General features: G+C 45.0%; 5 protein-coding genes and 1 long non-coding RNA gene across 8 annotated transcripts; 2 read left to right on the top strand and 4 right to left on the bottom strand.

The window, feature by feature from the left end:
* Positions 1–16: 16 nt before the first annotated feature.
* On the bottom strand, positions 17–2,968 carry LOC117902657. Its single transcript, XR_004649415.1, has 2 exons — positions 2,722–2,968; positions 17–871 (listed from the first exon to the last, which is right to left on the bottom strand). It is a non-coding gene; the product is annotated as an uncharacterized LOC117902657 (long non-coding RNA).
* Positions 2,969–4,042: 1,074 nt separating this feature from the next.
* On the top strand, positions 4,043–5,672 carry LOC117902655 (phosphoglycerate kinase). The gene is made up of 3 exons (XM_034814183.1): positions 4,043–4,211; positions 4,289–5,233; positions 5,288–5,672. The coding sequence occupies exons 1-3, from the start codon at positions 4,150–4,152 to the stop codon at positions 5,526–5,528; spliced, it is 1,248 nt and encodes a 415-aa protein (XP_034670074.1). The 5' UTR covers positions 4,043–4,149; the 3' UTR covers positions 5,529–5,672.
* Positions 5,615–7,350, bottom strand: LOC117902654 (pre-mRNA-splicing factor CWC25 homolog). The gene is made up of 3 exons (XM_034814182.1): positions 7,233–7,350; positions 6,955–7,177; positions 5,615–6,900 (listed from the first exon to the last, which is right to left on the bottom strand). Exons 1-3 carry the CDS (start codon positions 7,248–7,250, stop codon positions 5,666–5,668), a joined length of 1,476 nt encoding a protein of 491 aa, XP_034670073.1. The 5' UTR covers positions 7,251–7,350; the 3' UTR covers positions 5,615–5,665.
* Positions 7,351–7,353: 3 nt separating this feature from the next.
* On the top strand, positions 7,354–9,012 carry LOC117901273 (phosphoglycerate kinase). The gene is made up of 4 exons (XM_034811967.1): positions 7,354–7,362; positions 7,629–7,693; positions 7,750–7,858; positions 7,913–9,012. The coding sequence occupies exons 1-4, from the start codon at positions 7,354–7,356 to the stop codon at positions 8,990–8,992; spliced, it is 1,263 nt and encodes a 420-aa protein (XP_034667858.1). The 3' UTR covers positions 8,993–9,012.
* A 72-nt stretch (positions 9,013–9,084) lies between these two features.
* Positions 9,085–12,140, bottom strand: LOC117900056 (hepatocyte growth factor-regulated tyrosine kinase substrate). Of its 3 annotated transcripts, none has more exons than XM_034810257.1 (5): positions 11,989–12,140; positions 11,728–11,812; positions 11,397–11,661; positions 10,754–11,140; positions 9,085–10,688 (listed from the first exon to the last, which is right to left on the bottom strand). In XM_034810257.1, the coding sequence occupies exons 1-5, from the start codon at positions 12,017–12,019 to the stop codon at positions 9,237–9,239; spliced, it is 2,220 nt and encodes a 739-aa protein (XP_034666148.1). In that variant the 5' UTR covers positions 12,020–12,140; the 3' UTR covers positions 9,085–9,236. The 3 variants fall into 3 exon arrangements, with proteins under 3 accessions (XP_034666148.1, XP_034666149.1, XP_034666150.1); XM_034810258.1 differs by having other exon boundaries at positions 10,760–11,140; XM_034810259.1 differs by lacking the exons at positions 11,397–11,661; positions 11,728–11,812; positions 11,989–12,140 and adding an exon at positions 11,196–11,273.
* Positions 12,141–12,832: 692 nt separating this feature from the next.
* LOC117900058 (ATP-binding cassette sub-family G member 1) lies at positions 12,833–16,202 on the bottom strand. Its single transcript, XM_034810260.1, has 10 exons — positions 15,974–16,202; positions 14,993–15,282; positions 14,780–14,925; positions 14,422–14,660; positions 14,052–14,347; positions 13,819–13,987; positions 13,661–13,761; positions 13,444–13,599; positions 13,172–13,380; positions 12,833–13,112 (listed from the first exon to the last, which is right to left on the bottom strand). Exons 1-10 carry the CDS (start codon positions 16,062–16,064, stop codon positions 12,974–12,976), a joined length of 1,836 nt encoding a protein of 611 aa, XP_034666151.1. The 5' UTR covers positions 16,065–16,202; the 3' UTR covers positions 12,833–12,973.
* Positions 16,203–26,436: the final 10,234 nt, after the last annotated feature.

The raw sequence follows: 26,436 nt of genomic DNA, 5'->3' as shown, positions 1-26,436 counted from the left end.
TTCGCCCATTTCTCAGATTCCTTTATTCAGATCGGATCCGGGACAAGTCGAGGGGCTACTTCTAACAATCCCCTTAATTTTGGTATTTTTTCGAAGGCGATCCGATCAAAATTATATCCAGAATTGACAAAATGAGTGGGTTTCTTGATTAATTCCATACAAAATCTGCTTGGGTTCCGTGAGTACAGTCGCCGGCACGTTTGGCGCTAAATTTGAAAATTGCCGGCCGATGTAGTTGGCGAACTCTAGGGCGGCATGGATTGGGGGTGTGGTGCAGTCGTTCCGTTGCTCCGACGGTCCGTTGAAATCGCCATTCGACGCGTGCGTGAGACCGACCGCTTGTCCGTCGCTCCCCTTTCTTGTTGTTGCTCATGGGAAGTGTTGCTGCAGTGCCGTTGATGCAGATGTGTGTATAGCGCCTCATACTGGGCGGATGGTAGTGCTTGTATTTATAGAGTGGACCAGCGTGGGCCGTAATATGTTCGCGTATTGGGGTCAATTGATTAGCAATGTGAGTGGTGGAAGAAGGTGCTCGGCAGCCGTTTATTTTTGGGGCCTATTAATTCATCCACCTCAGGACACAGCCCAGACCTTGCTCGGATCGTTCTGCAATGACTAGTGGGATAACAACCCCAATAAATTTCCAGGTTCTAATTGCCATATTGAACCCATCGTCGCTTATCAGCTTACGTTCGAGCATGGTCCACCCTTAATTTGTTCTTATGTGCCATTTCTTCCGTTGATCCCGCATTTGTGGTTCGACAATTTGCTGGCTCTGTTCGTTACACGAACCATGTTGGTTCAGGAACTGGCTGATGAGCTATTGGCATTGTAGTCGTACTTATTTCGGTCCGTGTCGCAGCCGTTACACCTGGTATCCAAACAAAACAAGGGTATATTTCGTTTGGGTAGATACATTTGTACGTACATATGTTTGTACATTATGTATTTATCATAATAGATATGTATGTACATATACATGTATGTATGTATGAATTTGTACGAATTTGTCTAGAGCTAGGAGAACCTAGTTGATTAATTTGTCGCCTTGTGTCTGCATTACTCATGCTGCTAACATAGTAAAAGTAAGAAATTCTCTGCTGAATTCCTTTAGGAAACGATTACTGGGTACCAATAAGTCGTGGTTGTTGCTTGAAAAGTTCTTGTTTTCAACTATTTTCGTGCATAAGCAATAGTAAATACATATGTACAGACTATGTTTGTGTGTACAGTTCGTGCATACATGTGTAGCTGTAGCTATAGTTCGTAATCTGAATAATACGGGAGACGACAGAGCAGCCGCCAGTCAGCTCGCTAATTAAAAGCAGCGAACCTGTTCGCCCGCTCACGTTGAAGGCATTCGTGGTAAACACCTGTAATCGTGGGACAATCATTGAGTTATCATATTTAAGCAGCAGCGCCGTCGGCAGCCGCGACAAACAACTCTGACTCTTGGCTGCCTTTGGGCCTGAATTTTGACGATAAGACGATTTGCGTCTTCGTTTTGCGAGCCGCCACGCGGTGCGGTTTTGTGCTCTTGCGAGTAGTACCCATTGGAGTGGCACGCCATGTCGTTCGTGGGGCATTCGCGCATTGTTTTAATATGAGTCGGTGGCTCTCATCAGCCGTGTGGGGGCCTTTGACGGAAAGTCTTTGGACGATAGAACGGTTAATAGGCTGCTGTATCTAGATTCAAGAGGACACCGCAAAGATATCGTCAAGGTTTGACCGGTAACACGTATGCCAAGGTTAGTTCGTGATTCAAAATGGAGGATCATTGGCGATAAGAAAGGTGGCAGTCGCGGATAGCCAGGCAGGCAGGAAGTTGATTATATGTAGACCCTTGCAGAGGGGTCCTATTTCCAGGAATACGTTGTAACAACATCTGCCATTCGGTGTTTCTCATAAAAAAATCTCGTTGCCTCAAAGTTCGTCCATAACCTAACCCAAGATTTCTGCTTAGTTTAGTTCAGAATCTCCTTCATTACTAATATTAAAACATATGTATGTACACATATGGTTGTATTTACATATGTAAGTACATATGTACATATGCACGCATGGCGTCATAAAGTTTTTGTAGCAAAGAGGTGCGAACAAATCTTAATGCAAACAATCGATACCTGTCCCCTCATACATACATATGTATCTACAATGTAGGTTCTACATACATAATGTACATACATACATTCATATAAACATACATATGTGCACGTACATGATGGCACACCATTGACACCCTATTATTCATAGCGTTAAGTTGTCTTTTCAGTTTTCGCTGCTAATAGATCTGTAATGGAACTACGATAACGAGGTTATACGAGGAATATCTATTAGAATCTTTGATATATTGTTATCTTCTTGCGTTTGAACCTGAATCATACTTGTAGGTCATACTGTACCGCATAGCGATTGCCGTTCTCTTCAGGTAACTGAAATCGTTCGGGAGAACAGCATTAGAACAGGTTTACAAGTCGTTTTGAGCGGCTGTTAGAATGATAGGCGACTCGCTTGGTCGAGTGGCCCGGACCGGGTCTGGCAGACATTCATCTCCGGTCTCGGGTCGCGTTTGGCTGGCGTGTGCTAATGTTTCCACACGAGTGCGGCGATTAGTCCCCGATACCCAGCTGTCCTACGTCAACGGGCACTTCACACGCAATTATTAAAATTTCATTTACCAGTCCCATTGTCTTCGATTTCCAATATTACCCGTACGCGTACCTGAGGATGGGGCTCGGGCTGCGGCTGGACGGTGGGACTCGCAGCTCATTGTGAGATTGTCCTCTGTGGTGGGCCTGCACTTATGACGTTTCTATGGGTTGATGGGGGAAAAAGAGATGGTTTATGTACCATCCCGAAGTGTCGTGCACATTCTTCCACCGATGGTGCAGTGCTGTGGTTGAAATGCTTTCAATAGGCCCACGCCACGCTCTACTCTGCTCTCCTTCCATCTCTTTCTCATCCACTCTCTTACCCTATTGCCGTTGTTGCCATCTGCGTCATGCATTTTGCTGCACTGGGTACGTTCGGTGGGTGATGGTGGTGCTCTTACAGGAGGCGGCGGTGGGTGATGTCTCGTGGTGGTTGTTGCTTGAACTGTCCGCCGAAGAGACCGGCGGCAGAGAGTGTCAGCAGCGAGTGAGCGGCATGAATCATTGGGGAAGAGCCATGTTGGAATCATTGGCAGATTGCGTTGCCCTGTAAGTGTGTGAGTGTGTCTGCGTGCCTGAGTGTGGCTGTGTGCGCCGGGGCATCTGTTTACACATGGATGTGGTCACTGAACATCCCAAAAAAAAACTGTATGCCCAATCGCCCAGAGCTGAAAACCCATTTATTTATGTATATGTAAATGGTTTCATGGATACTCGAATTTATTATTTGGCTGGGGTTAAAAAAGAATTTTTTTTATTCAATAACTGCAGATGCTGATCGGTGTGGTATTCCCAGGGAGATTATTAGAGTCAGAAATTAATATTTTAGTACGTGTTTATAGAATGGTCATATAATCGTCGCTAAATTTATTTATTATAATTTTTTTTTGTTTCTTTTTAAATTCAGACGCTAAGGCCACATCAGTATTCCTCAACACTGATATGTCAAGCGGCTGAGTTGCATTGGCCTGCAGTTTCACAGATTTATTTAGATATGTGTTTATGTACACATTTCGATTTGCCTCAGTACCTCCAGCAAATATTTGATTATCCCATACACGTGGCTTAATAATGTATTTTGATTAGCTCAAATTGTATAAACTTTAAAACAAACCGGCAATTTCCAACGCCTGCGCTCTTTTTAGCACTGGCTAGAAACCATTTTGCAGCACTGATTGGCGCCACTTGTCAGAGTTGCATTTCAATACGAATTTGTTAAAATGTTTATTCAGATACAACACAATCTAATAAGAATTGACCTTTCTGATTAGGGTGTCTGATTTTTGCCATGCGCAGCCTTTCTTTCGGCACAAAGCTGGCTGATATGGAGCCGTTACAGCCACAACATGCAACCCTAATCAACCGACCCATTAATGACCTTGCGCTGACATTGCCGCACAGCAGCTGTGACTGAATACTGAATACAGCGAACATTCGCCAAGCCAGTGGTAAAAAGTATCCCATAAGTTTTTTTGCACGCACCATAAACCGTATTAAAATGGCCTTCAATAAGCTGAGCATTGAGAATCTGGACTTGGAGGGCAAGCGGGTGTTGATGCGGTAATTGTGGAGCAGAGATGATCCTGTGTCTGGCCCCCGAGTTGCATAAACCTCCGTTTCGTTCTCTTCCCCTGCAGTGTGGACTTCAATGTGCCCATCAAGGAGGGAAAGATCACCAGCAACCAGCGCATTGTCGCTGCTTTGGACAGCGTAAAGCTGGCCCTGTCCAAGAAGGCCAAGTCCGTGGTGCTGATGTCTCATCTGGGTCGTCCCGATGGCAACAAGAACATCAAGTACACGCTGGCCCCCGTGGCCGACGAGCTCAAAAAGCTGCTGGGACAGGATGTTAAATTCCTCAGCGACTGTGTCGGCAGTGAGGTGGAGGCCGCCTGCAAGGACCCCGCGCCTGGCTCCGTCATTCTGCTCGAGAATGTGCGCTTCTATGTGGAGGAGGAGGGCAAGGGCCTGGACGCCAGCGGCGGCAAGGTAAAGGCCGATCCCGCCAAGGTCAAGGACTTCCGCAGCAGCCTGGCCAAGTTGGGCGATGTCTACGTCAATGATGCCTTCGGCACAGCCCATCGCGCCCACAGCTCCATGATGGGCGATGGCTTCGAAAAGCGTGCTGCCGGCCTGCTGCTCAACAAGGAGCTCAAATACTTCTCCCAGGCCCTGGATAAGCCCCCAAATCCCTTCCTGGCCATCCTGGGTGGCGCCAAGGTTGCCGACAAGATCCAACTGATCGAGAACTTGCTGGACAAGGTCAATGAGATGATCATTGGCGGCGGCATGGCGTTCACTTTCCTCAAGGTCCTCAACAACATGAAGATCGGCGGTTCCCTGTTCGACGAGGAGGGCTCCAAGATTGTCCAGAACCTAGTGGAAAAGGCCAAGAAGAACAACGTTCAGCTGCACTTGCCCGTCGACTTTGTCTGCGGTGACAAGTTCGCTGAGAACGCAGCCGTCAGCGAGGCCACCGTCGAGAGTGGCATTCCCGATGGACACATGGGCCTGGATGTGGGACCCAAGACCCGTGCGCTCTTTGCGGCACCTGTGGCACGCGCCAAGCTCATTGTCTGGAATGGGTAAGTGTTGTCAGTTCTGAATTACAATCTTTGCAACTCCAATTTGTCCCGCAGACCTCCCGGCGTGTTCGAGTTCCCCAACTTTGCCAATGGCACCAAGGCCATCATGGACGGCGTTGTGGCAGCCACTAAGAACGGCTGTGTCTCCATCATTGGTGGTGGCGACACAGCTTCGTGCTGCGCCAAATGGAACACTGAAGCTCTCGTTTCGCACGTCTCCACCGGTGGCGGTGCCTCCCTGGAGCTGCTGGAAGGTAAGACACTGCCCGGCGTTGCCGCTCTCTCCAACGCCTAAACTCTGCCCATCTGGCAACACTCTCCGAATATGTATGTTAATCGCGTCGTTTATCTTGTAAGTCCCACAAAACACACAAAGTTGAATCATTTTGTTGCAAATAAAGGAATATTTAGCTTACGGCTGTGGCGTGGCTTCTACTTTCGTGCAAAGTTCGTATCCATGGCGGAGGAGGTGCGCTGGATGTTGTTCAGGTTGGCCCGAATGCGATCGCCAATCGAGTTGTGATTGGAAATGGCCTTCTTCACCTCCTTGTTGATGAACTCCTTGTCAAAGTCGCGCTCCTTGTTCTGCGCTTCTTCTCGGGCATATGCCTCGCGGTGCTTTCGCACGGCTTGGGTGCGGTCAGCCTCTCGCCATGTGGCATTGTCCATCATCTCTCGCAGACGGGCCTCACGGTCGGCTTCGCTGAGCTTTGGTTTGCCGGCCTGGCGCTTAGGGGGTGAAGCTAGTTTCGGCGGCGGACTGTGGATGGGGCTGCGACGGCGACGGATGGGACTGCGGTCTCTGCTGCGTTCTCTTTGAACTGGATGATTCCTGCTGCTGCGGTCCCTTCGATCTCGTTCCCTGCGTGCGTTCCCTCGGTCCGGGCTTCTTCTTGGACGCTGTGTCTGCGGTTCTCGCCGTGAGTTGCGGCTGCTGCTGCCACCACGATGTGCTCTCGGCTCCTCTGGACTGTGCCTCGAGCTCCCATTCCGCTCATCCCTTCTCCTGTGCTCAGTCTCCCTTCTTCGGGAGTGTTCATCGCTGCTGCTTTCGTTGCTACTGTCGCTGCGTTTGCGTTTTGATTTTTTGCTCTTCTTTCGCTTTGTGGCCATGTCCAGCTGCTTGGATATGGTTCGATACTTGGCGTCCAATAGTTTGTCCAGTTTTAGGTCTTCATTCCCCGCGTCTCCCTTCAGCTTGCTGACTTGTCGTGCCAACTTTCGGTCCAGATCCTCGTCGCTTTCGCTGCTGCTTGATTCATCGCTGGACCTCTTGCTGTGTTTCTTCTTTTTGGATTTTTTACTCTTTTTGGATTTCTTTTCTTTGGCGGCTTTCAGGTCCTGCTCTGTCTTTAGGATACGATGAATTTCCTTTAGTTTGACGGGATTTTCTAGCAACTTTCGTCGGGATTCCATTTCTCGTTGCTTGATGAGCATCAGCGGGTCCTCCATGGTCTTGCGCTGCATGTCCACCTGCTCCGTGGACTGCAGGTTGCGGTACGCACGTATGGAAAAGGGCACACACTCGTGCTCGACATGATTGATGGACTGCTTGACGCCCACTGTGCCGTGCTCCTGTTGCCGCTCCTCGGCCTGCAGTGTTTCAAAGGATTTGTCAATCTTACGGCCCAGCAGGTACTCTTCGCGGTTGATTAGCTCCGTGCTGTCTGCAACATAGTATAGGGTCGTAAATTATGCTGCTTTTCATGGGCAGGACTTACTTTTGTACATCCATTCCAGCTTGGCCTCGCCGGGTGCTCCTCCATTGCTGGCCAGCACACCAGAGCTCTCGCCCAAGCGTCTAAGCTCCTCCCGATCCCGCTCCTCGTGGATTTCCTTGCGTAGATCTTGTAATTTTCTCTCCTCCATCTTGGCCTGCTCCTCGGCTTTCCAAACCCGCTCCTGGTTTTTCATTGTGTGCGGATGCCATGACTTCTTCAAGTTCTGTGCGGAAATTCCAATGATTCTTGACGTTCCCATATATAGAAGCACTACTTACCAGATCACCACCACCCATTTTTGAGATATTTCTGTGTATTTACTGCAAAACAATTTAATAAAACGCTATTGTTGTGTTTTGCATTCTCTTATCGATGTGTACGATGTTTTTTTAACATGTGATGATATCGGTGCGATTCTCTCGCTGACGATTATTTCAACAATCGATAGTTGTATTTTATAAATCAAAGAATCACCGTTAAAGCCAGTGGTAGAGAACAAATGAAGATGAGTAGGTAAAAAATATTAAAGTTTATAAAAACCAAAAACTGAAACATTAAAATTGATTTAGCTGATATATCAATAGACAGTTAACTTATCGTTTTATTTCAAAGCAAAGGAAAATGATTGCTTTTGGGCGTTCGCTTCTCAAATTTGCATCTGGCAAACCTTTTAGCAGCAAACCACCAAAAAGCTGAGCCTCAAGAACGTTGATGTGGCAGGCAAGCGTGTGTTCATGCGGTAAGGAATATTCCAAATGAAATTCCCAAACTCTATTAATTTAGGTTGCTTTACAGGGTGGACTTTAATGTTCCGATGAAGGATGGCCAAATAACTAACAATCAGCGCATAGTCGCGGCTCTGCCCAGCATCAAGTACGCGCTGGACAAGAAGTGCAAGTGCCTGGTGAGTAGATCTTCAACTGCGAACGTTCATTATCGTTCTCAATAATCCAATCAGGTATTGGCTTCGCATTTGGGTCGTCCGGAGGGGAAAAAGAACAAAAGATTCAGCCTGGAACCGGTGGCCAAGGAGCTACAGAAGGTGCTGGGCAGGCCGGTGTGCTTTCTCGACGACTGTGTGGGGGAGAGCACTCTAGATGCGGTGAAGAATCCTCCACAGGGTAGCGTTCTACTGCTGGAGAATCTTCGCTTCTACGCCGAGGAGACGGGCAGCACTAAGGATAAGAACAAAAAGAAGATCAAGGCTGACCCTGAGAAGGTTAGGCAGTTTCGGAGCAAGTTGGCCCAGCTGGGGGAGATTTTTGTGAATGATGCCTTTGGCACTGCCCACCGTGCCCACAGCTCCATGCTGGGTGAGGGCTACAAAGCTCGAGCTGCCGGGTTGCTGATGGACAAGGAGCTCGAGTACTTTGCCAAGGCGCTGCAGGAACCAGTCAAGCCGTTCCTGGCCATTCTAGGGGGAGCAAAAATAGCTGATAAAATCCCACTCATAACGAATCTTCTCAATAATGTTTCAGTCATGATTGTGGCTGGTGGCATGGCCTTTACATTTCTGAAAACTCTCGACTCCATGGAGATTGGCAAGTCGTTGTTCGACGAGAAAGGTGCCGCCATGGTGCCCGAAATAATGGCAAAAGCAAAGGAGAAAAATGTCAACATAATCCTCCCCGTGGACTTTGTGTGCGCCAAGAAAATCGACAGCAGCCCAAACGGAATCGTGACCGTGGATGCAAAGCAGGGTATACCCAAGGATATGATGGGTCTTGATGTTGGCAAGTTATCCATTGAAATATTTGCTGGTGCCATTTGCGCTTCCAAGACGATTGTTTGGAACGGTCCACCGGGCTTGTTCGAGAACAAACACTTTGCCCATGGCACCAGAGCCATGTTGGAGGCGGTCATTGGGGCTACCGCACGTGGCGCCACTACAATCGTTGGCGGCGGAGACACGGCCACGGCTTGTATGCAGTTTGGTGGCGCGGACAAGGTGTCGCATGTGTCCACGGGCGGTGGTGCTTCACTGGAGCTGCTCGAGGGCAAGATTCTGCCTGGTGTGGCAGCGCTGTCCGATGCCTAAATTAATTGTTGGGTTACGACCAACTTAACAGTTTGAATCCAACTGTTTACATTTGTCCATTACGTTTGCTGTTAACTGCTACTAAAATAATGTACAATACAGTGCGGTTTATTGTGGAATAACATGAGTGCGGCTAAAATTAGGTAAATGAGTTGTTGATCTCGCATAGGATTTTGCGGAACTTCACTCGTCTTAAGATCCATATGATAATATATTTCGTTCAACTCTGGGGGAATTTCTCGCATTAATCGAAGCTTATTAGCTCGGCTGTGGCTGGCTCGTCTGCTTTTACGGGCTTCGGCTTCGTCTCTGGCTCATTCTGTGGGGGAGCGGGTGCCGCAGCAATGGCCTGAACTTGATTGTTGGCGATCTCGTTGACTGGTGGTGCCTGCGGTGGTGCCTGGGGAGGTGCCTGTTGTGGTGCTTGGGGTAGTGGCTGTGCGGGTGCTTGATGCATTGCCTGGGGAGGTGGTTGGGCTAGTACCTGAGGCGGGGGATGAGGCTGAACTAGCTGCTGCTGCTGGAGCATCACATGACCCATTTGTGGCTGTTGCTGTTGTGGTTGAGGTGCCGCATGTTGCAGCTGCGCATTGGCTGGCGGTGGCTGATGCATCATGCTGCCCGGCTGCTGTAAGTGCGGGGGCAGCATCATGCCGGGAGGTGCTGCATTTGCCGGTGGCTGGGCCATGGCCGGATTGTACATGCCCGGCGGAATGCCCTGGAACTGTCCGTGGCCATTGGGAGCAGGAGCTGCATACCCTGGAGCAGCAGCAACATACGGATTATAGACACTGTTCGGTTGATGCGACGGTGAGCCATGCGGAGCTACGCCGCTGGCTGGGAGATAAGGGAAAGGCGCCGATTGTCCCATGAGATACTGAGCCTTCTGCTGCTCCTGGCGCAGCTGCATCTCGCGTTCCTGCTCCTGAATGCGTTGAAGTGCCAACTGGCGCTGGTACTGCAGATATTCTTGCTTCTTCTTGCGCATAATCTCCAGCTTTTGGGCCATTTGCATCTGACGCTGGCGCTCCTGCTCCTCGGCGATGCGACGAAGCTTCTCCACATGCTCCTGCCGCAGCACGTCCAAGGCGGCACGCGAGTCCTTGATCTGTGCCAGCTTGTCCTGCAGCTGCTCGTACCACATGCGCTTGTCGTCCTTCTCCTTGATGTACGACAGCTGCTGGGAGTGCAGCGAGGTCAGCGTCATGAACAGCGTCTGCACAGAGGAATCATTCGAAATGCTGCGACCACGGCTCGAGTTGGACTTCATGCGGTTCACGAAGATCTCCACCTGGGTGCGCATGTTGGCGGCAAACTCATCGATCTGCACCTCATCGGCGGTCTTGGGCTGCACGGGCAACGTTTGCTGCGGCTGTGGCGTCGGCGGCATGGGACTTGGGGCTGATGGGCTGGCCATGGAGGAGGATTCGCTGATTTTACGCTGCTCCCAGTAGCTGCGGTTCAAGTATTTGGCCAATTCCGGGTTGGTTGCCTCCTCCTGCTGGTACTCCTTGGGTGCCTGCGCCGCCTCTGGACTGGGCGAACGCTGCTGCATGCGGTAAGCGGCTGCCGCTGATGTCAGCGGCGTTTGCTGCAGCTTCTGCTTCTGCTGCTCGGCCTCGGACTGGCTGAGGGCCAGCGCCAGTTGCAGCTCCTCCTCCTCCTTGAGCTCCTGCTCGGTCTTGCGGGCGGGCGTCTGCAAAAATAAAATAACAACTTTTTCATGAGCATTTTTGTGTGCGTTTCGTTCGACTGACAAACCTGCACCTGCTGCGACAAGGAACTGTTCAAGTACTCCGCCGGCAAATCGCTATCCGCTGGACGTGCTCCAGGCTTGGCGCTGCTGACGGCAACGGCGACACTCCCAGCCGGACGCAGGAGTGCTGCAAAGCAGCCATCGCACACCCGAACCTCCTTCTCTATGCCGTACTTGGGCAGCGGGCACTGCTTGGCCGTGCACTGGCCACAGAACACCTGGCCGCAGTTACGGCAGTGATGCTTGCGATTGGTGAAGGTAAACTCCACGCGGCAGCGATGGCAGACCTTGCCGTCGGACCAGTTGGGCGCCGTGTCGGCCGTGAACATGGCGTCGGCTTCCTTCATCTCGGGAAACGTGTGTCCCTTGGCCTTCAGGATAGTCATGGTGTCCTGCAAGGTAGGAAATATTACTGGTGAGATATTCAACTGCTTGTCTACTGCCTACTGGGGATGCCTCTTCCAAGCTAAGTTCCTCCTCGGAGCTCATTTTTGCACTGCGTTCAAGCAAACACAAACGGAGGCTAGTCACTAAATAAATTAAGAATAAAAAGCGAACAAAGGCAGATGTTTGCAAGTCGACGTTGCGATACTCTTGTGGGGTTGGATTGACCAGATAAGATAATAAATGAATCATCGCTTGGCGTACCTTAATGGATTGATATTTGTCCGACGAGCGGAAGGCGTTGGCCCAGGTCTGCACCAGTTCCAGCATTTTCTGGCGCACGTTCTCGTGGGGTGTGGACTCTAGGAAGCTGCTGAACATCTCGCAGTTTTCCTTGGTGAACACCTCCTCGTGCACGGGTGCGCCACAGTTCTTCACAATGCTCTCCAGCACCAGCAGCGAATAGCAGGCCGAGTGCGGATTGGGCGAGTTCATTTTCTTCTTGATCGCGGCGAAGGCATTCTTCGGTCTGCGGGAGGAGAATTTTGCAATTAAGAGGAATCAGATAACAGGCCAATGGGTGTTCTCAACCTACGTAACATCTTTCTGATTGATTTCATCGCAGATGAGGAGGATGGAGGGCCAGTCTGGCTCCAAGCGTAGATGGCTCGTGGCGCTCTCTGCAACATAAAAAAAAGAGTCAGGCGTTGCGCACTAGCACCACAATCTTAACAACTGAAAAGCGCTGGCAGGTCATTCGCTTTTATTGTTAATTTCGTTTCTTTTTTTGCTTTTCTGATGAGTCACTTTTTCTGGCTTCATTTAACTTGTTCTCTGCTTTTATGTAAACTCTTACCTAAATTCTTATCAAAGCTCGATCGAAACATGATTTTTGTGCTTTATCTGTTTTCCCTTGTCGATGTTTTTCTATTATTTAATGGGTGTATCGCAATTTTTGAATTTTTCAAAGTTTTTATTTATTTTTTGTTGTTTGTCCACCAGTGTGACCGCGGATGTATCATTAAAATATACCTTCAGAAATATACGGCAATATTGCATCGTATATACATAATATACCATAAACAGTCAACAATGTAATAGGGCACGGAATGAATGGTAAGTTTGTTCGGAATATAACGTTATTGTTGCTAGACAACCAGATTCAGCTAATATATGAACATGTTTTATAGGAAGATTCAAAATCTTGCTCTTCGATTCGTGTGCTATCGATACGCAAGTATGAGTGACAAGTACTCCGATGAATACACTAACGCGTTGTCATTTCAATGTACGTTATTTTTAATTGCATATTTTATTGGAACTGCAGTCTACTTATTTCGGGATTGGTTCTTAGCTCCCAACTGACAACTCCAATGGTTTGTAGAAAAAGGTATTTCCTGAGTGGTTCGCATGACACTAGTGTATAAATCAACGATAAAAATGTTGAGCCTTTCCCAATCAAACAAGTTTACTTTAGGACATCAAGAATCGTTTTACATATAGTTTATTTCGTTTGTTCACACAGGTCGCGCTTAAATAATAGGTTAACTAGACAGATAATTACATTTACATACATAAACATACATAAGCATACATACAGATGTGGTTAAGCCATACATAAACAGTATAAAAACTATGGTTCGCTATGTTTAGGGGGTTTGTTTGCAGCAACAGTTAGCATTAGCATTGCAATGGGGTTCGTTGCATTTGTTAAAGTATCACACGCCGATATAAAAGAGTTGGGTTTACTTGCAACTAAGCGATAAGTAACATAAAATCACATTCGATTAAGCCCATATTAAGCCCAATACTACAAGCATTCACTATCAAGTAGTCCCAGTTCAAATCCTTTTGATTTTGTGCTTCAGCGTGAAGTAGGCCAACACCTTGAACAGCGTTATTTGGCCAAGAATCATCATGATGTTGTAGCCAAAGTCGCCCTGCTCCATTCCAAACTGACGCAGCACAGTAACGGCGTTTCTAAACGGATAAGGTCACATTAATATATGATACAGAAATCGTTTGCTTTTTGCACTCACTTGAAGTGGCAGTAAAACTCCGTGGGTGGACAGATCAGCTGTTCTCGATGGTTGCCATAAAGCGCTATGACCATATTCTCCAAGGCATACCGTAACGGTGATAATGAAGCGACAATCCGCATCGCGGCGGGAATGTGGTTCAGCAAAATGAGAAAACCGGAGAACATCAGCATGAAGCACGTGGAAACGGCACCAACAAACGTTCCATTCTGGAAAAGAGTGGAAATTTGCAATTTAAAAAGGGCCCCTAGAGACTCGATTCCCCAACTTACAACTGGATTCAGCACGGTGCCCAGAAACACGCCCAAACCATCGGCGCAGATGGTAACCACCACGGCTGAGAGCAGATATTTTACAAATCGATCCATCTCGACGGGCTGTTCGGTCATGAGGTATCCTATAGTGATATATACCGTGGAAAAGATGATCTAAAAACAAAAAATATTCATTAATTGGAGCCAGATTAGAAGGGATACCATGAAAACTTACATGAACTGGTGTGGAAGTGATTATGGTGGCAAGGTAATAGGTTCGCAGCTTGTACCAGTTGTTAAAGGTTTCCTTCTTGATGATCTCTATCTCGGATGGATCTGGAGGGTTACCCGAAACGTTAAGTCAATGCATGGATAGCAGTTTGATCTACTCACATCGCAGTATTCCCGGCATAATGGTGGTGTACCAGAGATAGACGCAGTGGATCATAATCATGCCCACATTCGAGATTTGCTTGGTGGCATTGCTGCCAGAGTCGCCAAAGAAAAGGCCAATCAATACGGCGCAGATTATGTGCACCCCAAGTTTGAGGTATGTGAGTGTCTGTAAGAAAGATATTTTAATATAATTCGCTGTGTCAAGAGCTTTCTTGTAGGTTTGAGCCTACCCAATCCCTGAAGAACTGCAAATGGCAGCGTCCAATGAGCAGCCACAGCCGCATCCACTCCGCGGGCGGGTATGTGTGCCGTGTTAGCTCCTTGGAGGAGTCCAGGCTTTGTATCTCAACCTTGTGCACATGCCCGGGCGACTGTGACTCATTGAACTTGGCAAGTTGGGCCTCGCTAGGCGGCTCCGCTGACTCGCCCTGCATCAGCTGCTGATCGTAGCGCCAACGGTTGTCCTTGGCGCTTTCCGCTAGAGCCTCGGTGTGATCATCGTAGTCACCGTTGACGCATTCCAGCACTGCAAATGAAGTGTTGGGATGGTGATGGATGAGTGGTGCTAATTGGCGAAAGGGCACTGTCTACACTACTCACGGAAGTCGGCGGGATTGTGGTAGGGCGGGCACTCCAGTCCTACGCTGCTCAGAAACATGACAGTGTTCTGGGGCGTGCCCTGGTAGGTGCATCGACCGGCGCTGAGCACGTAGATCAGGTTGAAGAGATTGTAGATGTTCGTCGAAGGCTGGTGGATCGTGCACACAATGGTGCGCCCCTCGTTTGCCAGGCCTCGCAGCAGTTGGATCGTGTCGAAGGAGGATGAACTATCCAGGCCCCTGTGGGATGGTTCAAGGTTGTGGAATGTCAGTCAGCAACTGGTTTGGCTCCCTGCTGCCCCACCCCACGACCGCATCACTGATGCTGGTCTGGTCTGGTTGGGTCCTCTGCTACTTACGTTGTGGGCTCGTCTAAAAATAGAACTGCTGGATTGTCTATAAGCTCCAGGGCAATTGATAGACGCTTCTTCTGTCCGCCACTCAGATTGGAGCACTTTGTTTGCCGCGTTTTTGTCAGCTTTAGCGAGTTCAGCAAATAATCAATCTGCAAAAACAACAAATGATTTGATTAGTCGATCTATCAACTGTCAATCTGCTGTCCATCCACCTACCAGTGTTCGCTTCTCCTTCATACTGACGCATTTGTTGGAGATTTTAAGTGTGGCCGCCATGAGCATCGTCTCCTCCACCGTGAAGTAGGGAAAGAAGTGATCATCCTGCATTATGTAGCCGCACAGCTTCCGTGCCTTGCCAATCTCTATTTTCCCGCTGACGCCAGATTTTGTGAGGCCCGTCAGGATGTTCATTAGACTAGATTTGCCGGCACCCGAGGGTCCCATGATGGCTGTCAGTTCGCCAGATTTAAATGTTCCTGTGATGCCCTTCAGCACAGATTTCTTTTCTGCAAAGGCAAATGTGTAGACAGAAATAAATATGAATTAGTATCTGCAGTAAATATATTTTATGTGTACGAAAGAAGACACTAAGATTGAATGCCAGTTTTCAAGGCAACTCGGAATTCCACTGTTTGAACACTTCTTAAGAGTTGTTTTGAGTCATTTTTCGTATAGCCAACCATCTGGACCTTTGAACTTTTAGCCTACGCATTCCGCGGCTTAACTTCTTCGAGCTGCTTGAACTTTTTCGCCAGATCGTTGGACTGTCCAACTTGTACCCATTCTTACATATTTTATGTAAATTAATCTCGTTTAAACCTATTAAATATTCAAGTGTAATAGCAATTAAGTTATGTGTTTCGAGGCCGACAGGCTAGAAGTGACGAAAGGTGAACCAATAAAACCTTTAAAACATTGAAACTCCACATCGCGAGCGCAATTATCATTAACTCAATTAAATGGCACCACGACTAAGTCACATAAGTCACATTATAATAATAAAGCAGGGATACGACAATCACCGAAAAGATCGCACTGCGGCACTTATGGCAGTCTTGAATGCGACACGCACAGCTGGCAAAAATAATAATAACAAAAGGCTGCGACACCTGTGGCTCCCAGGGGGGAACATGCCGGCACAATGAGAATTCCACGTTGCACTTGGATTTGGGTTGGGTGTGGGTGGAGCATGCTTACCGTGTTGTCTGGGCACGTTGACCTGGTAGACGAGATCTTCGAAGCGGATGTCGATGCCGTAGACGTTCTTTAACAATTTGCTGCTATCCATTTTGTTTGTTGTTCTTTTACGTTCACGAACTTTCTTGTTTTAGACTCTAGATTTATTTTGTGTGCTTGGCAAGGAGTAGGATTTCCAGGCCCATATCAAGCACAGCAGAGAGTTTTAATGTTTTTGTTTATTTTTTTGCTGTATAACAAAAAAATATTATTTAGTATTGTTTACTGGTTTAACACAACAAATGAATTTCAATAACACTTTACGGCGACTTTACTACACATAAACATAATTCACATTCGAGGGATTACAAAAAACAAAACAATTCAGTTTCTGTTTATATCATGGTGCGGGGGTCAGGAGCGTAATTTGTGCCCCTCAAGGCAAATAGTTAAATGTTTAATTGGAGGGGGAATATTAAAATGGTTTTATCACAGCACTCCATGGGATTGCCAAAGTTACAATTAGAGCGCGTCTTGAACCGAAGCGAACCGAGATGAGCTTCTTGCACAAGAAATCAAATTGCGAATGCAAAGCCCAAAACGGAACTGCGCGACGAAGCTGAAAGCAAAACAGAACTGCGTCAATGTACGGCACTACACACACACACTTATTCGCCCTTTCGTCTATAGTATTCTGCGGTTTCTCTTATCTTCATTCTATAGTAAATGCTCGAGTACTTTTGTTGTCTTCTTTTCACTTTTGTAAAATCTTTGCCCATGCGCTTGCGCCGACGCTCGCCTAAACCGCCACCTGACGACTGCGGAAGAACTGCGCAGGCGACAACGTTGGAGCCGCTGGGTTCTGGCCAAGTAGACAAACGAGCGTCGACGCGTCGGGCACACCATTAATTATATGTATGAAGCAGCAACAACAAAAATCATACACGCATTCGCATATCAAATACTCGTATAATTTGGCAATGCACGCCGCAACGGAGTCAACACTCGGGGCTGACTGACCGAGCGGCGTTCGATTTCAAGTTTAAGTCACGCTAATTAAATGTTGTGCTCTTAAACGGTACGTTTTCTACCGATGGGAGTTTATTGGTGTGTATTGTAGTCGTCGTTAACCTCGGTATGGGTCCATTTACCCAATGAAGGAATCCGCTGAGGCATCACCAAGAAGCTCCAAGAAGCGTCGCTAATAAACCTATTGTGCAGGGTCTGTTTTACAGGCTCTCTTTTGGGGTGTATTTCGAAGTGTGACTCAACGAAATCGACAAAGAATTGAAACCCAAATAATTATTAAACAATAAAAACAATAAGGTGTGCGACCCATATGCGTTAACGAACAACGACCTTGAGATCATATCGAGATTGAGATCAGCAAAACAACCATGGAAGAAAATATATTAGAATTATCATGATTAAGCAAAGAATATCTAACGCGATAATATCATGTAAATGCGTGGGCAAATATCTTGGACCCAATTCCGCTGTGCATGTAAGTTTCCCATGAAGAACTTCTATTAGTCATTTCTAGGAAAGACACAGGTAACACATTTTTTTTCTTGAGTGTCATGTAATTACCGCGGATGTTCTTGGGGAAATTTGTTGAGTAAGTAACGTAAATATTAGTATGCATTCGTAGTATAATTTCAGCCGCAAAAGAGTACGCAAAATCAGGAGAAAAAAGTAAATTCATCATTAAACATTTTCCCGCTAATTGGTATTCTGCCACAGAACAATTTTGAAAATTACAGAACTTATAAATATTTAATCGTGAATATAATTTTTCTCGTCATTGTGTGTCTCAAAGTTAGTTCTTGGAATGATGGGATCGTTTCCTCCCTTCAGGCTGATTCAAATGTAAATCAAATCATATAAAGCGGAAAATCGTAGGGAAATTTATCTAAGCAATATCTAATACCATTAGTATGCATATAATGTTCGAACGATTGAATTATATACGCAGAACTAAGTTATCACGTCATTTACCCTTTCTACAAATTTTTATTCTCCCATAGATCAATGTTCTATCGCTAGGCTGATTCATCAAACACTGCCGACCGATCCCCCCCACCCCAACATTCACCAAGATTGCGCCAGGTGATAAAATCTACATACTTCAATAAATGCACAGAACAAACAGTTGCACGAGATTGAGAACACAGAAAATTTCAACATACAAAATTGCAACATAGAAAAAGAGCTGAAGCCGGCAAAAAAAAATAATAGAACGTTGCGGCGGTCAACGCAAACAAGAACAATTACAGTCAAAATTCATAAAGTCGAACCTAACTAACGGTTTTATCAGATTTTTCAGAAATTTTCCTTTAAATTTCACTTTATATTTAAGCTTGTCAGATCTCTCAAGATCTTTTAAACATAACCACTGATGGAATATATTAAAATAGTTTTCAAATTGGGTTTAGAATCAGCATTTTTGTATAGGCTTATCAAAGGCGAACTTTTGTGGGTGTGGGAGAGGATCCACTGTACTGCAGCTGCGTAAACAGCGCTCAAGCGGCGCTTAATGAGAGTCGGTCGCGGCCGTCAAAATTGCGTCGGCAGCGGCAGCGGTAGCAACAAAAATTGAATCTGAATAGAGTGTTGAAGTGGTGTGAGGAGAAGGAGAAGAAGGGGGAAGCGGATAGCGGATAGCGTCTGGCAGACAGAAGGGCAGAGCGTCAATGCATTTACTTCTGCATTCTGTATTTTTAATTCTCTCATTACACGTCGCTTGCGCAATGTACTCGTACATAATTCCTGCCCGACCCGAGCCAGGCTCTGGCGCTACTACAGCTGGATGGGCTTTGGAATAGGAGTAAGTGACCGCTGAATTAAGGGCTGAAGATGTTCGTGTAGCGGTTCGCTGCACAGAGGGACCTTCGCATTGGTGAAAACAATGCGGTCGGAAAAGTGCGCAGTCCAATCTTCAGCGAATGAATATTTCATAGAAATTCATTCTATGGACGAGGTTATCATTATTACGATATGCTGCCGGCCATTGAGCGGCTTGTCAGAGTTCCCACAGCTATCTTTTGCTGCTTTGTAAATAATGTCAATTAAGTCTGCGGCTACCTTTCCACGTACGTAGAGCCGCAGAGGCAAAGAGCCACCACGGCTGACCTGCGGGTTCGACGATGAATTACAAATGCAACCCGACTATCCTACAAACAGCAATAACAAATATCAAATACTCGTGCCAAACAAAAACAACAACAGCAACAACAACATTCTGAAGTGTTTTCGTATCTTGGGAAAGCAAGCACTTGTGCTCGGAGCTCAGCATTCTGGAATGCCACTTGCTATCAATTAAAATAAATTGTAATAGCATTGCCTTTGACTTTTCCCCATCTGAATTGACTCACTTCACTGGGTGAATCTTTCTACAACTAATTTTTGAATATTTGTATAAACAATTACTTATGTTGAGTCACTTCACAACCGAACAAGAATCAGGTGCGCACTGCGCAGCTTCAGGCTTATGGCATTTCTCATCTTTGGCAGTGGCCCACTTTTCATCAATATCAAGAATAAATATATTCCATTCTGTATGTACATGTGACGCCATGGGGTTCAAGTTGGTATTTCCCTTTTAAGTGGTAATCCGCTCAGAGTCTCAACACATAATTTATTGTGATTTTGGTTCCATGAGGAATGGATGAGTAACGTCTGTCTGATAATCGCAATACATATGTTTCTGCATACGTATGAACGTAGATAATAATAATTAAATTAAAAACAAAATATTCAACTGATAAGACACGCTCGCAGCCGCACACGGGCAAGTAATGCAAGGCTCGACAACCTGACTGATTTAATCTTTAGAGGAAATGTGTGTCATTAGGTAATGATAATCGAACACACTTAATTATGCTAATCATTGTCAAGGTTTCCCTAACCTCAAAGGCGGACATGGGAGCAAGTCCTCAGCTTCTGATCCTAACATAACCTTTTGCACGTGCAAAATCCACAGTAAATGTTGCTTGCGATTTCAGGATGAGTAAACAGATTCCAGTCGTAATCCGTTCTACCACCAGTCTCTGGCATAAACAATACTAATCGTGTAAACAAACTTTATACATTTGTGTGTACATGTTTATAAGTTTCCAGCAGGAGAAATGTATCGCTCGTCAATCGCTTTATAGCTTGCGGGAATGGAATTGAGCGTTTTACGATCAGATAGGAAAAAAGTTCCTGAACCCGATGCACGTGTACGCGATCAATTGTGTAATATTGTTGTGGCACTGTACGCTGTGCTGTAAAAAGACATAATTAATCGCAGAAGCTGATGCCATAAACGCGCACAAATTTAGCCCAGCAGCCTTTAGTGATTTAGCATCCAAGATTTGCATTCCATTAGCAGCTTGCATAACATAACCGTATATATTAGCTCATTCATACAACGGTCTTGACACGATGCGACGTTTACATTAAGAAGACTCGAAGCCACTTCAATTATCACCTGTCAAAAGCGTCAGGAAAAGTGTCAAGTTCTCTCCGATTCTGTCAGCATAATATAATTTCTGACTGTTTTTGAAGTTTTTTGAAAGCTTGCAAAATTGCAGAGACTATGTATGGGCAATGAACCCTTCACGATCTTGCTACAGGCAGCAAAATATATTTTTGTATGTAGTTCACTATGGGAACGCTTGAGCTTATTATGAAACTGTCAGTGTATTCGAGGCATCGGTTCCACTGACGTTTTCTTCCCCCTCGCTGTTCGGCGTCGTAAATTTAAGCTGATATAACAAGTTCTTAGAATGGATTTACGAATCACTTCCTGAAAGTATGTAAATGTGGAATGTGAACATAAAATAATTATGGCTAGAGCAGCACTACAGTGGTAAGTGCCTGGTGCAAATATTTCACACCAATAAGGTTTATGTAAGTATTTTCTATCATAAAATAAACTTTCAACTGTTGGTTGGTGGATGTGGAGAGACGCAAAAATGAATTCATTTGCTCTGGGAGATTTTTGAAACTAACTTTTCCACTTTCTAATAAGGCATTAATTTCCCGGACGAAGCTTATTATTTTGCTAAATTGATCGTACATCTGTGGCACAAGCACATGAATGTAACTACGATGTACGAGAATTGATAGCTTAATCCAGAAATTTAGAGCCAAGCCCTAAGCATTCTAAGTACATTAATAAAAACTTTTCCACTGTTAATCCAAATCGAAATAATGTCTCATTTGTATCTCATACACAAAGCAAAGGCGCAAATAGCCAAAGCGGGTCACACTCTGATAAGTCTTTTGAAAAAGAAAACTTTTATTTCCGAGACTAGATAGAACGAGGCGAATTTGTATGCAATTGTAGACAATTGTAAGTCACTGAGTGACACTCATTCATGCTTTTATGTTCCGCAAATAGAATTCTCCTGTGGCCGAACTAAAGATATCAACACGTGTGGCCACAAACACACACTCACAGGCGCTCAGACAATCGCCGACGAGAGATATCATGGTGGTTAAAGTGGAGGCAAGGTCGGACGGAATCAAATTATGTTTCGAGCTCGTGCTTCGTGATCATCTGTGTCACTGATTAGAATATTCGGAACTCAAGGCCGAACGTTCCAAAACTGAGACTGAGATAGCGTGTTCAATTCATGTAAATTTTTTGGTTGCAATGCACTCCAATTCCCCTCGCGATTGTTGGGGCTCCGATAAGTCATTTGTATGCCCCAATACATGATAAGGAGGGTCAGACTGGAGCTTTGGCATAGCCGCACCCAGCTGTCCCGGACTGGCACTGTCTCCGGCTCCGGTTCCGTTTGTATTTGCTTTAGATTGGGCTGAGAACCGGAGGGTATTGCATTACAAATTCTACTTTTGCACACCCACTTCGAGGGCCAAGTGGTCCGAGCCCTGTTCTGGCCATTAATGTGACAATGATAGTGGTTGGTGGTCTGAGCATGTCCATGTCTCCGCTGGTGGGCGGGTGATATCATCACAATTTGGCAAGGCATAATCGCTGACTAATAAAATGTAAATAAATACTCCAGTTTATTTGATCACGACGCCAAGGAAAAGGCCACGAACCATTCCAAATATGTGGTAAATATTTGCTGCCAGCGATAGTCCATCTAACAGTACAAAGGCCTTATGCGCAATGGGGAAAATTTTCGTGTATCTAGGATGGATTGGCGGAGAGTTTTTCCATATTTCCCATGGGCGCACTCGCGTACGAACAGCCCCCAAAATAATCTTCAACCGAACTTTGATCTATAAAGACTGCCGAGAATAAATTGTGCTCTTCTGAATTTGTTCTGTTGATGTGCAATACATATCTGCGGCAGTGTGTGCGTGCTCTATTTTCTGTATGATTTCATTACAATAAACACAGACCCAGAAACTGGCCCCGAAAAACCCGAGGCAGAGTCAGAGAACGTGCCAAAAAAAATACACAGAGGGGAAATAGAACACAACTGGAAATTAAAGCAAATTTATAACAAAGTTCAGTTCGGTTTGCATTTTGCATTCGACTTCGGTGTCGACTTCTGTAACATGTACATAGCTTCGATTAGATTGGTTTCTTGCTTCAATTCAATTCGATTCGACTCGGTTCGCCCCGATTGCATTTCGTTTTGCCATTTGCGGTTAATTTTCCTTTTTACGCTGACTCACACAATTTGCACTTGATCGTGAAAAACACACCGAATTTTGAAATCTTTGAGTTGAAAGATGCTTTTCTGAAGACTTCCACACACCCAGAACACAGACAACGGAACGCACAGTTTTGCACTTAATTGGTTCCCACAAAAAAATGGAGATTTATTTATAATTTCGGGGAATCTGCACAATTTTTGATTTGCAACACGCGCGTCTGTGAACCAAATTTATACATTTGTTTCAGATCTTAAATACGGTTATGCATGTATTCGCATATATACGAGTATGTATGTTTTTATATTGTGTTTCTTTTACTTGAACGTGGGGGAAAAACGCTTCCGAATCGCTCGAATTGCGACGCGAGACTGAGGCGACTTTCAGACAGCGACTGGCTAAGTACAGCGCAGAGCGCTCGAATAGTTTATTTTTTGAAAAAGCATTTGCCGGCCCCACCGTAGATATATCGCATTGGAGAGCGACAGCCGACTACGGAACGGGAAACGGCCCCCGACAAGCGACGCGACCGAGAACGAGACCGAGCGAACGCTCGTAGGGCCCACTGTTTCTAATGTTATTAATAAAATCAGTATCTGAGAAGACGAGTGGATCTTTGTTTATACCAAATAATTATTTGGTGTGTGGCCAATTATATTCGAGCTGCATCCATGCCTGTGATAGAGTGTTCCCGAAAGGACACGAGAGCGTTCGCTATGACAGAAAGAAAGGATTGAGAATGCAGTTCCCCAAAATACCTTCCACTGTGCTGTACTGTACATTTTATCTGTGTAGGAAAATGTGCAAATTGCATATTCGATTTTCTTGTTTCGTATTTCGCTGACTTGTATTTTGATTTAATTTTACCAGTCATCGGTGTCCAACCATATTTAAAGTTGCCGCTCTATCCGGGAGCTTCTTTAGCATGCGCCCTACCCAGGAGATGCTTTCTAGTTTGTTGTTTTCTTTTCAATATATAAATATGTATGTATGTATAGTCCTTACTAGCAGCTTCTGATAAATAATGAGGAGGAGGAGGGGAGGAGATCAGGGACTGTACCTGTACGAAGTAGCAGTTGGAAAACCCTGTAAGCCTTATCAGAAATCACCCACAAATTAGTCAGAATATATGCCCTTATCATGCGTTATACATACACAAATAGATAATGTAGAAAATCCATTAATTGATATAGTTTTCCCCGACAGTTACTTAGGTGACAAACGCTTTGGCGACAATGGAAACCTATTTTTATTATTATAATAAGCTCTGCCATGAGTTGGCTAATCTCTATGCAAATACGGCTGTGTGGGTAAGGGTCATTTCCCTGGCGAATCATCCACAGCTATAGCTTTCTTTGTTTGATAACAGAAATAGTGCCAACAGACGCTGAGGATCGTGTTTGCGCATCGAGAGGAATTCTTTCTAAATATTGGCATAAGAGTTGTTTTTAACTTCTGTTTTGTGTGGGGGCTGATACTGGAGAAGATTTTCCCTGTAATTGTGGATACAATCCATTAATGAACGTACGCCACTCAAATAACTCGATAGAAATTATTTCTCACCTCTCAATCTCAGCAATTATATTAGCCGATGATCGATAATTGATAATCTAAAAGTTTGCTAATTGATTTGTTAAGCAATTGACTGTAACTTTCAGCGTAGTCACCGTTTTGGTGCGCACTTCCTTTGGGCCCGTTGTATGCTAATAAGTGTGGGAAAAAAGCAATTAAATTTGAGTACTGGAACAACTTGAAGGTTCACCAAATTAACATAAATTATTCTCACGATTTTCTAACAGCTCTACCTTTTTCCTTAACTTTTTCATTGTTATCCATTATTAGGTGGGAAATTGTGTGCCGTCTTCATTATTGATGAAACTGAGTAAGAAATTGTTCAGCCTAATCAGTATATTGAGTCTTATAGTTCTGAAACGCACTGCATTCCGGATTAAGAGTAAATTGGATTGTTGATGTGCGTCAACTGATAGCTGATAGTCTTATCAAAGTCAATTTGTGCCTTGGCAAATAAAAACTTTATTAAATGCTTAATGAGCAAATGGACACTAATGATCATTGAATTTTACATTTTTCTAAATTCACTGTATTGAATCATTTTTATGAACATATTAAAATGGGAGAGATAATTGAGCTTCAATTACACGCAAGGCACGTGTACGTTGACATTTTTTGATGATTTTAAGTTGATTAAAGTTGAATTAGAATTATCTTAAATTTTAGTTGGATCTACACAAGTTTATATTAGAAAGGTCAGTTGCAGAATTAAATAAACCCTCTTGCTGGAACATTTGCACTCTAATCACTTTTCCTGTTTGTGCAATCATCAATTTTAAGTTAAATGATAAATCAACATACAGAATTTATGGAAATGCATTTCTATCAAGCAATCTGAGGAATTTCACACTTTTAACAGACGTAACATTAATTTATTTTCAATCCATTAATTGTATTGTGGCATTTTTAATAAATAGTTGTTTGATCGCCGGGATTCTTGATTGATAGACCAATTTCTATTACATCATTGACGATATTAATTGCTTTGTCGGGGTTTGTTCATCAAAACCCACTAGGGTTATTAAAGCAATTCACCGGCAAAGCACTCATCTGTAGCTGGTTTTTTGTAACTAATTTATTATGAGGATTCAATGGAGATTCTTTTTCAATTAAATGATGACTTTATATGTACATATTGAAGAGGTTTTTCTATTAAATATTGTTATATGGACAAATTGTTTACACATTAATGTAATTTCAAGTTTTTGTAATAATTTCTTGTATTTACAATTCCAATCTGTAATATTAAAGTTGCATCTTTCCAGCTATCGCTTCAAATCATTACTCTATTCGAATCTATTATTTTTGCCCAAATTGGGCTTATTCATTTTTTAGATTTTGCGAAAAAGCAGCTGGCAGAACTAGCCAAAACCCAAACGAAACCTGTTGCTAATTGAAGCCAATAAAACAAATCAAGTTGCCTGAGTCTGTCCAGACTCGAGACTATAGGTATACGATGCATGTGGTTTCTATTCCTTCTTTCTTATGTGTATGTATGTGCATACATATATATTGATTTGTACATATGTAAGTATGGGTTATCAAATAGTAGAGACAACCAAAAGCCGCTAGCGACTGAGACTGCGACTACTTCGCTGCGTGCTTCGATCCGGCATGCGATCGTGATCGCGTTTGACATTGACATTGAAACCGAACATCGTAAGCCGTGGACGCCGCATACAAACACGCTATGAGCGCAGAAGCAACGATGAAAAAACAATCAAAATACTACTGTAAGAAGTTGTCTTGTCTCTTCCCCCTTCCCAAAACTATGGAAACGAACACAACCGGCTGGCCTTCTTAGCCTACTGAATCTAAATAAACCGAATATAGCGGCAGCGACATCCAACAGCTACTCGAAAAGCGGAGCATAAAAAAGCTGACCACCTGAAAAAGCTCATTGGGAATGGCGCTGACGATGACCCCGCCAAGATCCCCTTGCCATCAAGTACTCACTGTGTGTGTGTGTTGTGTTGTGTCTTACTCCCTCAAACACCTTTTCTATTACGGGGCGTTCGATGACGCCTTGTGCGACCTTTGGGGGGATTGTATGTGCGCCGGGTTGGGACATGTGTGCACGTCACGGTTGACTGAACTCGGCGAAATCGAACATTCGCGCACATTAGATGAAAATTTCATTGAGCTGCTTCGCATAAAAACGAACGGGCTTCACGAATCGAAAGAAACAGAAACGGTTATAAAACAATTAGTTCATATCAGCATAAATGGCAAGCATCAAGGCGAACGAGATCTATAACACTTCCATCTGTATCAAGTTTTATAGCCCAAGGCAA

Source organism: Drosophila subobscura, chromosome U (genome assembly GCF_008121235.1).
Source record: "Drosophila subobscura isolate 14011-0131.10 chromosome U, UCBerk_Dsub_1.0, whole genome shotgun sequence".
NCBI classification, from domain to species: Eukaryota; Metazoa; Arthropoda; class Insecta; order Diptera; family Drosophilidae; genus Drosophila; species Drosophila subobscura.
Note: the sequence above shows the minus strand (reverse complement) of the source record. Positions and strands in the feature narration are given on the sequence as shown.